The sequence below is a fragment of the Oncorhynchus mykiss genome, chromosome 4 (genome assembly GCF_013265735.2).
Source record: "Oncorhynchus mykiss isolate Arlee chromosome 4, USDA_OmykA_1.1, whole genome shotgun sequence".
NCBI classification, from domain to species: domain Eukaryota; kingdom Metazoa; phylum Chordata; class Actinopteri; order Salmoniformes; family Salmonidae; genus Oncorhynchus; species Oncorhynchus mykiss.
This window is the reverse complement of record NC_048568.1, coordinates 39538505-39551191: the sequence shown is the minus strand read 5'-3', so window position 1 is coordinate 39551191 and position 12687 is coordinate 39538505. Positions and strand designations below refer to the sequence as shown.

Sequence of the window (12687 nt, the reverse complement as noted above, 5' to 3'; positions counted from 1 at the left end):
TGTGAACACGGAGGCTGTACCAGCTTTAAGTTACTGTGAAACTGAGGCTGTACCAGCTTTAAGTTACTGTGAACACGGAGGCTGTACCAGCTTTAAGTTACTGTGAACACAGAGGTAGTACCCACTTTAAGTTAGTTATAACAGTGGCAAAGTAGGCTACTGTAGCTATTTGATCATAATGTTGGCCTACCGGAGTGACCTACCATCAAAAACAATGGAGAGAAATGCATCCCAGAACATTTTAACATGGAAATAGCTGTTCTATCATTCAGCCTACAGGAGCAGACAATGTGTGGTGTTCAATGTAGTCCTACTTTCCATGAGACTTTTGAGAGAAAAAAAAACATGCAGAGTTTGACCTTTAACCTGTTTATCCACTTGTCCTTCAGACAAGGAGGTGACTGAAAATGTTGTGTCGTTTAATGCAAGAAACCACTTTACAGAATGTATTATTATTCCCATACCATTATTTAGAACTAGGAATTAGATATAGTCCTTGGTTCACTCCAGACCCGTCTGCCCTTGACCAGCACAAAAATATCCTGTGGCGTTCTGCATTAGCATCGAATAGCCCCCGTGATATGCAACTTTTCAGGGAAGTTAGGAACAAATATACACAGGCAGTTAGGAAAGCAAAGGCTAGCTTTTTAAAACATAAATTTGCATCCTGTAGTACTAACTCAAGAGTTCTGGGACACTGTAAAGTCCGTGGAGAATAAGAGCACCTCCTCCCAGCTGCCCACTACTCTGAGGCTAGGAAACAATACATCCACAATAATTGAGAATTTCAATAAGCATTTCTCTACGGCTGGCCATGCTTTCCACCTGGCTACCCCTACCCAGGTCAACTGCCCGGCACCCTCCACAGCAACCCGCCAAAGCCCCCACCTTTTATCCTTTGCCCAAATCCAGATAGCTGATGTTCTGAAAGAGCTTCAAAATCTGGACCCCTACAAATCAGCCGGGCTAGACAATCTGGACCCTTTCTTTCTAAAATTATCTGCCGAAATTGTTGCAACCCCTATTACTAGCCTGTTCAACCTCTCTTTCGTGTCGTCTGATATTCCCAAAGATTGGAAAGCTGCCGCGGTCATCCCCCTCTTCAAAGGGGGTGACACTCTAGACCCAAACTGCTACAGACCTATATCTATCCTACCCTGTCTTTCTAAGGTCTTCGAAAGCCAAGTTAACAAACAGATCACCGACCATTTCGAATCCCACCGTACCTTCTCCGCTTTGCAATCTGGTTTCAGAGCTGGTCATGGGTGCACCTCAGCCAGGCTCAAGGTCCTAAACAACATCGTAACTGCCATTGATAAGAGACATTACTGTGCAGCCGTATTCATCGACCTGGCCAAGGCTTTCGACTCTGTCAATCACCACATTCTTATTGGCAGACTCGAGAGACTAAATTTCTCAAATGATTGCCTCGCCTGGCTTACCAACTACTTCTCTGATAGAGTTCAGTGTGTCAAATCGGAGGGCCTGTTGTCCGGACCTCTGACAGTCTCTATGGGGGTGCCACAGGGTTCAATCCTCGGGCCGACTCTCTTCTCTGTATACATCAATGATGTTGCTGCTGGTGATTCTCTGGTACACCTCTACGCAGACAACACCATTCTGTATACTTCTGGCCCCTCTTTGGACACTGTGTTAGCTAACCTCCAGACAAGCTTCAATGCCATACAACTCTCCTTCCGTGGCCTCCAACTGCTCTTAAAACGCAAGTAAAACTAAATGCATGCTATTCAACCGATCACTGCCCGTACCTGCTCGCCCGTCCAGCATCACTACTCTGGACGGCTCTGACTTAGAATACGTGGACAACTACAAATACCTAGGTGTCTGGTTAGACTGTAAACTCTCCTTCCAGACTCACATTAAGCATCTCCAATCCAAAATGTAATCTAGAATTGGATTTCCTATATCGCAACAAAGCATCCTTCACTCATGCTGCCAAACATACCCTCGTAAAACTGACCATCCTACCAATCCTCGACTTCGGTGATGTCATCTATAAAATAGCCTCCAACTCTACTCAACAAACTGGATGCAGTCTATCACAGTGCCATCTGTTTTGTCACCAAATATACTACCCACCATTGCGACCTGTACGCTTTCGTTGGTTGGCCCTCGCTTCATACTCGTCGCCAAACCCACTGGCTACAGGTCATCTACAAGACCCTGCTAGGTAAAGCCCCACCTTATCTCAGCACCCACTTATAGCAGCACCCACTCGTAGCACGCGCTCCAGCAGGTATATCTCACTGATCACCCCCAAAGCCAATTTCTCCTTTGGTCGTCTTTACTTCCAGTTCTCTGCTGCCAATGACTGGAACGAACTGCAAAAATCTCTGAAGCTGGAGACTCACATCTCCCTCACTAACTTTAAGCACCGGCTGTCAGAGCAGCTCACAGATCACTGCACCTGTACATAGCCCATCTGTAAATAGCCCATCTATCTACCTACCTCATCCCCATACTGTATTTATTTATCTTGCTCTTTTGCACCCCAGTATCTCTACCATTCCAGTGTTTAATTGCTTTTAGTAATTACTTCGCCACCATGGCCTATTTATTGCCTTAACTCCCTTATCTTACTTCATTTGCACTCAATGTATATAGACTTTTTGTTTTCTTTTGGTCTACTGTATTATTGACTATGTTTTGTTTATTCCATGTGTAACTCTGTGTTGTTGTATGTGTTGAATTGCTATGCTTTATCTTGGCCAGGTCGCAGTTGCAAATGAGAACTTGTTCTCAACTAGCCTACCTGGTTAAATAAAGGTGAAATAAAAAATAAAAAACAAAAAAATTATTAGACAATCAGACAAATTATGCTACCCTCTGCCTATTGGCTACTTAACATATTCAAGACCGTCTCAAAATACAACACTGCCCCTTTAAGACATAAAAAGCTGTACAGAGTTTGTACTCTGGAACTCTAGGAAGTGACCACTCACAAGTGACCACTCCCCATTGTTGACTACAAATGACTGGTTATTGCGCAACGGATTGTGTAGAGTACGGGCCCGAGTAGTACCTGTCAATGCAATAGTATCCTACTCTGATGTGTTCTGCCTACAAGAAAAACCTCTTGCAGTTTGTTTTGCATACAAAGTTTGTTTTGTTTCGAGCACAATTCCCACGGTAAAAGGGAAAAGTTGAATATGTTAACTAAAATTGAAGTTCAATCTCACACACTTCCCCCATAATGCTCTCTGCCCTTACATGGGCTCATCGGGAATTGCTCACCACAATGTTCTGAGTTCCCAGGAAGACATTTGCGGCAGAAATGAGTAGCATGCCCTGCTGGCTGTGTACTGGGCTAGAAAGTAGATATATTTTGGTTGGTTGGTTGGTTGGTTGGTTGGTTGGTTGGTTGGTTGGTTGGTTGGTTGGTTGGTTGGTTGGTTGACTGACAGACAAGACAGACAAGACAGACAAGACAGACAAGACAGACAGACCAGACCAGACCAGACCAGACCAGACCAGACCAGACCAGACCAGACCAGACCAGACCAGACCAGACCAGACAGACAGACAGACAGAGACAGAGAGAGACAGTCCGATGGGAGCTGCGCACGCCCGCAGCTCAGAGGGAGCATTGGTCTGGAGTCCCTGCCACAATCGTCTCGTGTCTGAGCTGTTGAATTTCGACTGCACTTTTCTGAACTGTTGTTTTGCCACTGATTGCCTTATCGAGGTCATAGCTGGTCTGTTTGTACACATCCATGTTCCCAGTCACCTTGCTGTGGTTAAATGTGGTGGTTTCAGTTTTATGCTAATATTTCCATCTGTCACAGTTTTTGGTTAGGATAAGTCCTAATCTTCTCAGTGGGAACAACATTCTCTATTAGGGATGCACGATATATCGATGAACATATCGTAATCGGATGATATCAGCTAAAAATGTCAACATCGGTACCGGCCCGATGTATAGTTTAACGGCAATGTTAAAAATCGATGTCAAAGCTACCAAGCTTTACCATACTGAAATAATGTAGGAACGTGACGTAATGACGCCACGTAAAATGGTGGAACCTGGCCTACACCATTTTCACAGTAACCTGGCCTACACCATTTTCCAGTAACCTGGCCTACACCATTTTCCAGTAACCTGGCCTACACCATTTTCCAGTAACCTGGCCTACACCATTTTCCAGTAACCTGGCCTACACCATTTTCCAGTAACCTGGCCTACACCATTTTCCAGTAACCTGGCCTACACCATTTTCCAGTAACCTGGCCTACACCATTTTCCAGTAACCTGGCCTACACCATTTTCCAGTAACCTGGCCTACACCATTTTCCAGTAACCTGGCCTACACCATTTTCCAGTGACCGGGCCTACACTTTTTACAGTGACCTGGCCTACACCTTTTACAGTGACCTGGCCTACACCTTTTACAGTAACCTGGCCTACACCATTTTCCAGTAACCTGGCCTACACCTTTTACAGTGACCTGGCCTACACTTTTTACAGTGACCTGGCCTACACCTTTTACAGTGACCTGGCCTACACCTTTTACAGTGACCTGTAACCAAAGACAAAGCAGAAGCAGACGGAGGCCCACCTGTCCGTACCTGTCCGTACGTGTCCGTGCGTGTGTGTGTGTGTGACCCCACCTGTCCGTACGTGTCCGTGCGTGTGTGTGTGTGACCCCACCTGTCCGTTGAGGGTGCAGATGGCCTTGACGCGGTCAGGGAGGAGGAGTAGAAAGTGGAACTGAGTCAACACGATAGAGATGGGCTTGTTGAAACTGAAGTCTATGTCTGGGGTATAATCCCACACCTGATGGAGAGAGGGAAGAGAGAGAATGTATTATTTTAGTTATTTATCAGTGCTTCAGCTATATGAATTTCAGTACAATATAATTATTTTGAAAGACAACTGACAAAATGTATTTAAGGGAGCTTACCTCTACAACACATCAAACCTGAAAGTACACAAGCCTAAATACTAAGCACTATATAATAGCATAACAACAGTACCTGCACATCACTGAGCACCGAGTCCGGCCTGATGTAGTCCAGCTGACCGTAGAGAACTCCATTACCCATCATCCATGCGAAGGCCTTGGGGCAGGACCTGAGCTTGGAGGTGTAGAAGGTGATCTCACTGTAGCCCATGTTAAACGGAAACTCCTGGAAGCTGGGCAGCAGCTCCTAGTAGTAATAAAGGCATAACCTCTTATAAGCATTGCTATAAGATATTCTAAATGGCTTATACATGCTTATAACAAATTATAAATCATTATACTGGAAACTGGGGAGCAGCTTAATATTTAAGCAATAAGGCCCGAGGGGGGATGGTATATGGACAATATACCACGGCTATGGGCTGTTCTTATGTACGACACAACGCTGAGTGCCTGGATACAGCCCTTAGCCGTGGTATATTGGACATATTCCACAAACCCCCGATGTGCCTCATTGCTATTATAAAACTGGTTAACATGAAAATTATGAAAATTATGAAAATTAAACAAATCTTTAATTCTGTCTTTGGAATTGTTATTTCAAGTGTTTTGAATGTTATGAATTCCTCTGATGGGTTCCCGAGTGGCGTAGAGCAGTAAAAATGAAGATTCTGTCAGCCAATCAGTATTCAGGGCTTGAACCACCCAGTTTATAAAACAAGCTATGACAACAAATATAACAAAAAATTGCATAGTTGCTAGAGGTCATTAGAGAAGTGAGAAAAGTGCATGGAGTGTAAATATTCAGATATAGTGTGTAAATATTCAGATATAGAGTGTAAATATTCAGATATAGTATAGAGTGTAAATATTCAGATATAGTATAGAGTGTAAATATTCAGATATAGTATAGAGTGTAAATATTCAGATATAGTATAGAGTGTAAATATTCAGATATAGTATAGAGTGTAAATATTCAGATATAGTAGGGAGTGTAAATATTCAGATATAGTATAGAGTGTAAATATTCAGATATAGTATGGAGTGTAAATATTCAGATAGTGTGGAGTGTAAATATTCAGATATAGTATAGAGTGTAAATATTCAGATATAGTATAGAGTGTAAATATTCAGATATAGTGTGTAAATATGCAGATATAGTATAGAGTGTAAATGCACTACATAACAGGGAGTGTAAATACACTACATAGTAAATAGGGAGTGTATATGCACTACATAGTAAATAGGGAGTGTAAATACACTACATAGTAAATAGGGAGTGTAAATACACTACATAGTAAATAGGGAGTGTAAATACACTACATAGTAAATAGGGAGTGTAAATACACTACATAGTAAATAGGGAGTGTAAATACACTACATAGTAAATAGAGAGTGTAAATACACTACATAGTAAATAGAGAGTGTAAATACACTACATAGTAAATAGAGAGTGTAAATACACTACATAGTAAATAGGGAGTGTAAATACACTACATAGTAAATAGAGAGTGTAAATACACTACATAGTAAATAGGGAGTGTAAATACACTACATAGTAAATAGGGAGTGTAAATACACTACATAGTAAATAGGGAGTGTAAATACACTACATAGTAAATAGGGAGTGTAAATACACTACATAGTAAATAGGGAGTGTAAATACACTACATAGTAAATAGGGAGTGTAAATACACTACATAGTAAATAGGGAGTGTAAATACACTACATAGTAAATAGGGAGTGTAAATACACTACATAGTAAATAGGGAGTGTAAATACACTACATAGTAAATAGGGAGTGTAAATACACTACATAGTAAATAGGGAGTGTAAATACACTACATAGTAAATAGGGAGTGTAAATACACTACATAGTAAATAGGGAGTGTAAATACACTACATAGTAAATAGGGAGTGTAAATACACTACATAGTAAATAGGGAGTGTAAATACACTACATAGTAAATAGGGAGTGTAAATACACTACATAGTAAATAGGGAGTGTAAATACACTACATAGTAAATAGGGAGTGTAAATACACTACATAGTAAATAGGGAGTGTAAATACACTACATAGTAAATAGGGAGTGTAAATACACTACATAGTAAATAGGGAGTGTAAATACACTACATAGTAAATAGGGAGTGTAAATGCACTACATAGTAAATAGGGAGTGTAAATGCACTACATAGTAAATAGGGAGTGTAAATGCACTACATAGTAAATAGGGAGTGTAAATGCACTACATAGTAAATAGGGAGTGTAAATACACTACATAGTAAATAGGGAGTGTAAATACACTACATAGTAAATAGGGAGTGTAAATACACTACATAGTAAATAGGGAGTGTAAATACACTACATAGTAAATAGGGAGTGTAAATACACTATATAGTAAATAGGGAGTGTAAATACACTACATAGTAAATAGGTTGCCATTTGCCCTGTTGTTTAAAAAAAGCAGCTGCAAACAGACCTGGTTCTGAGAGAAGACGGAGCTGAAGCCTTGCTGCTCGGACCCCTCCGCCACACGACCTACGAACTGGAACAGACGCTTCCTGGTGGTGGCGATGATGACGACTTTAGACTCCGGACCTCTCTCCACCTCTATACAGCATACAGGAGCAGGCTTCCCGTCCTCCTCCAGGGAGTGGACCTGTGTTTCAATTACATACATTACACATTATAATAAGGACTGGTTTGGTAGAAAAAATACAAATCTAAATGCTACATCAAATACAGTCACAGAAGCTGGTAGCCTGCGGATAAGTTCACATGAAGGAGTGTAACCAATGAATGCACAGCAACTAGGGATGCACAGTAACTAGGGACGTACAGTAACTAGGGACGTACAGCAACTAGGGATGCACAGTAACTAGGGACGCACAGTAACTAGGGACGCACAGTAACTAGGGACGCACAGTAACTAGGGACGCACAGTAACTAGGGACGCACAGCAACTAGGGACGCACAGCAACTAGGGACGCACAGCAACTAGGGACGCACAGCAACTAGGGACGCACAGCAACTAGGGACGTACAGCAACTAGGGACGCACAGCAACTAGGGATGCACAATAACTAGGGATGCACAATAACTAGGGATGCACAGTAACTAGGGATGCACAGTAACTAGGGATGCACAGCAACTAGGGATGCACAGTAACTAGGGATGCACAGTAACTAGGGATGTACAGTAACTAGGGATGCACAGTAACTAGGGATGCACAGTAACTAGGGATGCACAGTAACTAGGGATGCAGCGATATGACATTTTTTGGCCGATATCCGATATTTTCCTTGCCAAAAAAACCAGACACAGATATCGATAATAGATATGAAAAAATATGAGCGGCCTTTTAAGGATTCTAGTACAGTTAAATTGGTGAAACAATGTGTCATATGTTCATTTGTTCAGTTAGGAACAGATTGTTTAATAAACTTGTAAAAATCCACGAATGTATTTTAAATCGCACGACAGATATTCATGACAAAATATTTTAGCTGCCCCGCATTACAAAGATGCTTTAAAAAAGGTGGCTCTTCTGACTATCCAATCTTGCCATGACAGAAGGGTAATCACGTCTGCTGCAGACACTGTTGAAGAGCTTATTTCTCCAGTCAGTTGTTTAGAATGGAGCTAGGAGAGTGTTCATGTGTTTTCAATGAGAGTCCGCCGGTTTGTAATGATTGTTGCTGCGTACGCGGCCAAGCACTCGTTTTTGTTCCGGCAGGTTCTACATCATATAAAAAGTACTGTTCCATCTGGTGGAAACGTCTTGCTTAAAAGCCTTTTCGTTTTCACTCCAAGCTGTGAGTGTTTAAAATGACCCACTATCTTCCTACCTGTTGCCACTGTGTCAGATATGCTGCTGTAACGGATGTGAAACGGCTAGCTTAGTTAGCGGTGGTACTGATGTAACGGATGTGAAACGGCTAGCTTAGTTAGCGGTGGTGCGCGCTAAATAGCGTTTCAATCGGTGACGTCACTTGCTCTGAGACCTTGAAGTAGTTGGTTCCCCTTTGCTCTGCAAGGGCCGCGGCTTTTGTGGAGCGATGGGTAACGATGCTTCGTGGGGTGGCTGTTGTTGATGTGTGCAGAGGGTCCCTGGTTCGCGCCCGGGTATGGGCGAGGGGACGGTCTAAAGTTATACTGTTACACTGCGTCGGGCCAAAACACCTTCGTTCACAAACTGCCGACTCCGCATTCTTCCAAAGCCTTTGTCGTGTTCCGTGCATCGTCACGTTGCACAGCGTCTACTTTGTCCTTGGGGATTTTCCAACTTTCAAACGTGCTTCTACTTCCTGCATTGCTTGCTGTTTGGGGTTTTAGGCTGGGTTTCTGTACAGCACTTTGAGATGTACGAAGGGCTATATAAATACATTTGATTCGATTTTGATTTGGTTCTCAAATGCCATTGAAATCGCTGCAGCGGTATGAGAACCAGCACATTGTTGAGCAACGCAATACGGCTTTCCTCAGTACGAAATCCTCGTCGCCCCAATGTGCTGTCAGACTCAGCATGCTCATGGGGCTGACGTCGCTGGTCCAAATGTCAGTCGTGAAGCTAATAGCAGTGACGCCCATAGCAGGTAGCTCATGGATGTGCTTTTCAACAATACTTTGTAACTCCGGTAGGGCAACATCTGAAAAATAGCGCCTACTTGGTAGTGTGTACCGGGGCTCGAGGTGCTCGACCAGTCGGCAAAAGCCAACATCATCCACGACGGAGAACGGTTGGTTGTCAAGGGCAACGATATAGGGGGCGGCAGCGTAGCCTAGTGGTTAGAGCATTGGATTAGTAACCGAAAAGTTGTAAGATCGAATCCCCGAGCTGACAAGCTTACAAATCTGTCATTCTACCCCTGAACAAGGCAGTTAACCCACTGTTCCTAGGCAGTCATTGAAAATAAGAATTTGTTCTTAATTAACTGGACGCCATTATCTTGCCGTTAATGGATTTCGTGTTTGAGTTGTCTCGCTGAAATGTCCTTGCTCTTTCTGCTCGAATTAAACTTGTTTAGTTGTTGGAAGTGTGCGCCTAGTTTCTTCTTCTTTGGTTCTAAGTCGCTGAACGTCTTGGAGAAATAAATAGCAGCACAAATGTTGCATATGGACTTTTTTATCTTCTTCCTTTGAAACTTCAAAATAGATCCACGCAGCAGACATTGTGGGCCAGGTTAGGAATGCTGTGTTGCACGTGTAGCGCTGTCTCTTTCGTGGCGTCATTGCGTCACCCATCTATATTATACAGGTTTGACAGCGGCGTTAAACTAGACGTAGAGCCGATGTTGGCATTTTTTTTTTTATAGCTAATATCGTCCGATTCCGATATATCGCGCATCCCTAGTAGTAACCAAATCAGCATTGATGAATTAGTTTGAATGTCAAGAGGTTTGATAAGCATGGCTTTCCATTGGTTAAATTTACAAAACATCATCTTGGGGCGATGTTGTATTTTGTTACTCAATGTTTATTTTCAGATCCCATCACTGACCTGTTTGAAGTAGCCTACTGTGTGTGTGTGTGTGTGTGTGTTCTCACCTGTTTGAAGTACTGGTCAGGGTTGGTGTTAAACAGGCTTCCCTCTGAAGCAGAGATCTCAGCCTCGAAGATGATTCCCTGGCTGGTTCCCACTAGGATGGGCCCAGTGTTGGTCTCTGTCCCCAGCAGCTTGTTCCAGCCTACACTCTCTATGAGGTGCCCTCTCCAGCGGGACAGAGACCTCACCTTCTGGGTGTTCCTGTTCAGATACAGACACTCGCTGGTACTGAGAGAAATCACCAGGTGGGACCCTGCAGGGGACGAGAGGGGAGACCAGTGTTTAATCATTGATGTAATACTACTGAATAATCAGAAATACACAGCTATCTGATTAGTTGCACTAGCTTATGAAAGGAGCATTGCATTTATTGTTGCATTAGCTGGTTGGTAAGCTTCTCTTTCGCATCATATAAATGACTGGCTGAGGCTTAGAGCTAACCAGATAATGCTGGACAGGGCTTCATGCTAACCAGATAATGCTGGACAGGGCTTCATGCTAACCAGATAATGCTGGACAGGGCTTCATGCTAACCAGATAATGCTGGACAGGGCTTCATGCTAACCAGATAATGCTGGAACAGGGCTTCATGCTAACCAGATAATGCTGGAACAGGGCTTCATGCTAACCAGATAATGCTGGACAGGGCTTCATTCTAACCAGATAATGCTGGACAGGGCTTCATGCTAACCAGATAATGCTGGACAGGGCTTCATGCTAACCAGATAATGCTGGACAGGGCTTCATGCTAACCAGATAATGCTGGAACAGGGCTTCATGCTAACCAGATAATGCTGGAACAGGGCTTCATGCTAACCAGATAATTCTGGAACAGGGCTTCATGCTAACCAGATAATGCTGGACAGGGCTTCATGCTAACCAGATAATGCTGGACAGGGCTTCATGCTAACCAGATAATGCTGGACAGGGCTTTATGCTAACCAGATAATGCTGGGCAGGGCTTCATGCTAACCAGGTAATGCTGGGCAGGGCTTCATGCTAACCAGATAATGCTGGACAGGGCTTCATGCTAACCAGATAATGCAGGACAGGGCTTCATGCTAACCAGATAATGCTGGGCAGGGCTTCATGCTAACCAGATAATGCTGGGCAGGGCTTCATGCTAACCAGGTAATGCTGGGCAGGGCTTCATGCTAACCAGATAATGCTGGGCAGGGCTTCATGCTAACCAGGTAATGCTGGGCAGGGCTTCATGCTAACCAGCTAATGCTGGGCAGGGCTTCATGCTAACCAGATAATGCTGGACAGGGCTTCATGCTAACCAGATAATGCTGGACAGGGCTTCATGCTAACCAGATAATGCTGGGCAGGACTTCATGCTAACCAGATAATGCTGGGCAGGGCTTCATGCTAACCAGATAATGCTGGGCAGGGCTTCATGCTAACCAGATAATGCTGGACAGGGCTTCATGCTAACCAGATAACGCTGGGCAGGGCTTCATGCTAACCAGATAACGCTGGGCAGGGCTTCATGCTAACCAGATAACGCTGGACAGGGCTTCATGCTAACCAGATAACGCTGGACAGGGCTTCATGCTAACCAGATAACGCTGGACAGGGCTTCATGCTAACCAGATAACGCTGGACAGGGCTTCATGCTAACCAGATAACGCTGGACAGGGCTTCATGCTAACCAGATAACGCTGGACAGGGCTTCATGCTAACCAGATAACGCTGGACAGGGCTTCATGCTAACCAGATAACGCTGGACAGGGCTTCATGCTAACCAGATAACGCTGGACAGGGCTTCATGCTAACCAGATAATGCTGGACAGGGCTTCATGCTAACCAGATAACGCTGGACAGGGCTTCATGCTAACCAGATAACGCTGGACAGGGCTTCATGCTAACCAGATAATGCTGGACAGGGCTTCATGCTAACCAGATAACGCTGGACAGGGCTTCATGCTAACCAGATAATGCTGGACAGGGCTTCATGCTAACCAGATAATGCTGGACAGGGCTTCATGCTCATTATGAAACATCAGAAATACAACTTCTTCAGGCACTAAACTCCTCAGCTAGATGGAAAATGACCTCCTCGGCCAAACGTCTAAATTAATTTCTCATTTATTCAATTTATTCATTTTTTAGGGTGAAGTAGTAATAACTATGTTGTTGCTTGGTAACACAGATTCATGGGAAGAACTCGCTGCTAAGGGCAAGGAGTCGGCACAGGATGCCCACTCAATAAAAGA

At 43.6% G+C, this 12687-nt stretch overlaps 1 protein-coding gene across 1 annotated transcript in view; it reads right to left on the bottom strand.

The window, feature by feature from the left end:
* The window catches only part of vps18 (VPS18 core subunit of CORVET and HOPS complexes), a 34194-nt gene that overhangs the window by 11429 nt on the left and 10078 nt on the right, over nucleotides 1-12687 (bottom strand). Inside the window, exons 4-7 of the mRNA XM_036976263.1 lie at nucleotides 10471-10721; nucleotides 7404-7583; nucleotides 4996-5169; nucleotides 4670-4795 (exon numbers count right to left, since the gene is read on the bottom strand). Coding sequence (XP_036832158.1) covers nucleotides 4670-4795; nucleotides 4996-5169; nucleotides 7404-7583; nucleotides 10471-10721 — 731 coding nt within the window. The remainder of the gene's footprint in view (nucleotides 1-4669; nucleotides 4796-4995; nucleotides 5170-7403; nucleotides 7584-10470; nucleotides 10722-12687) is intronic.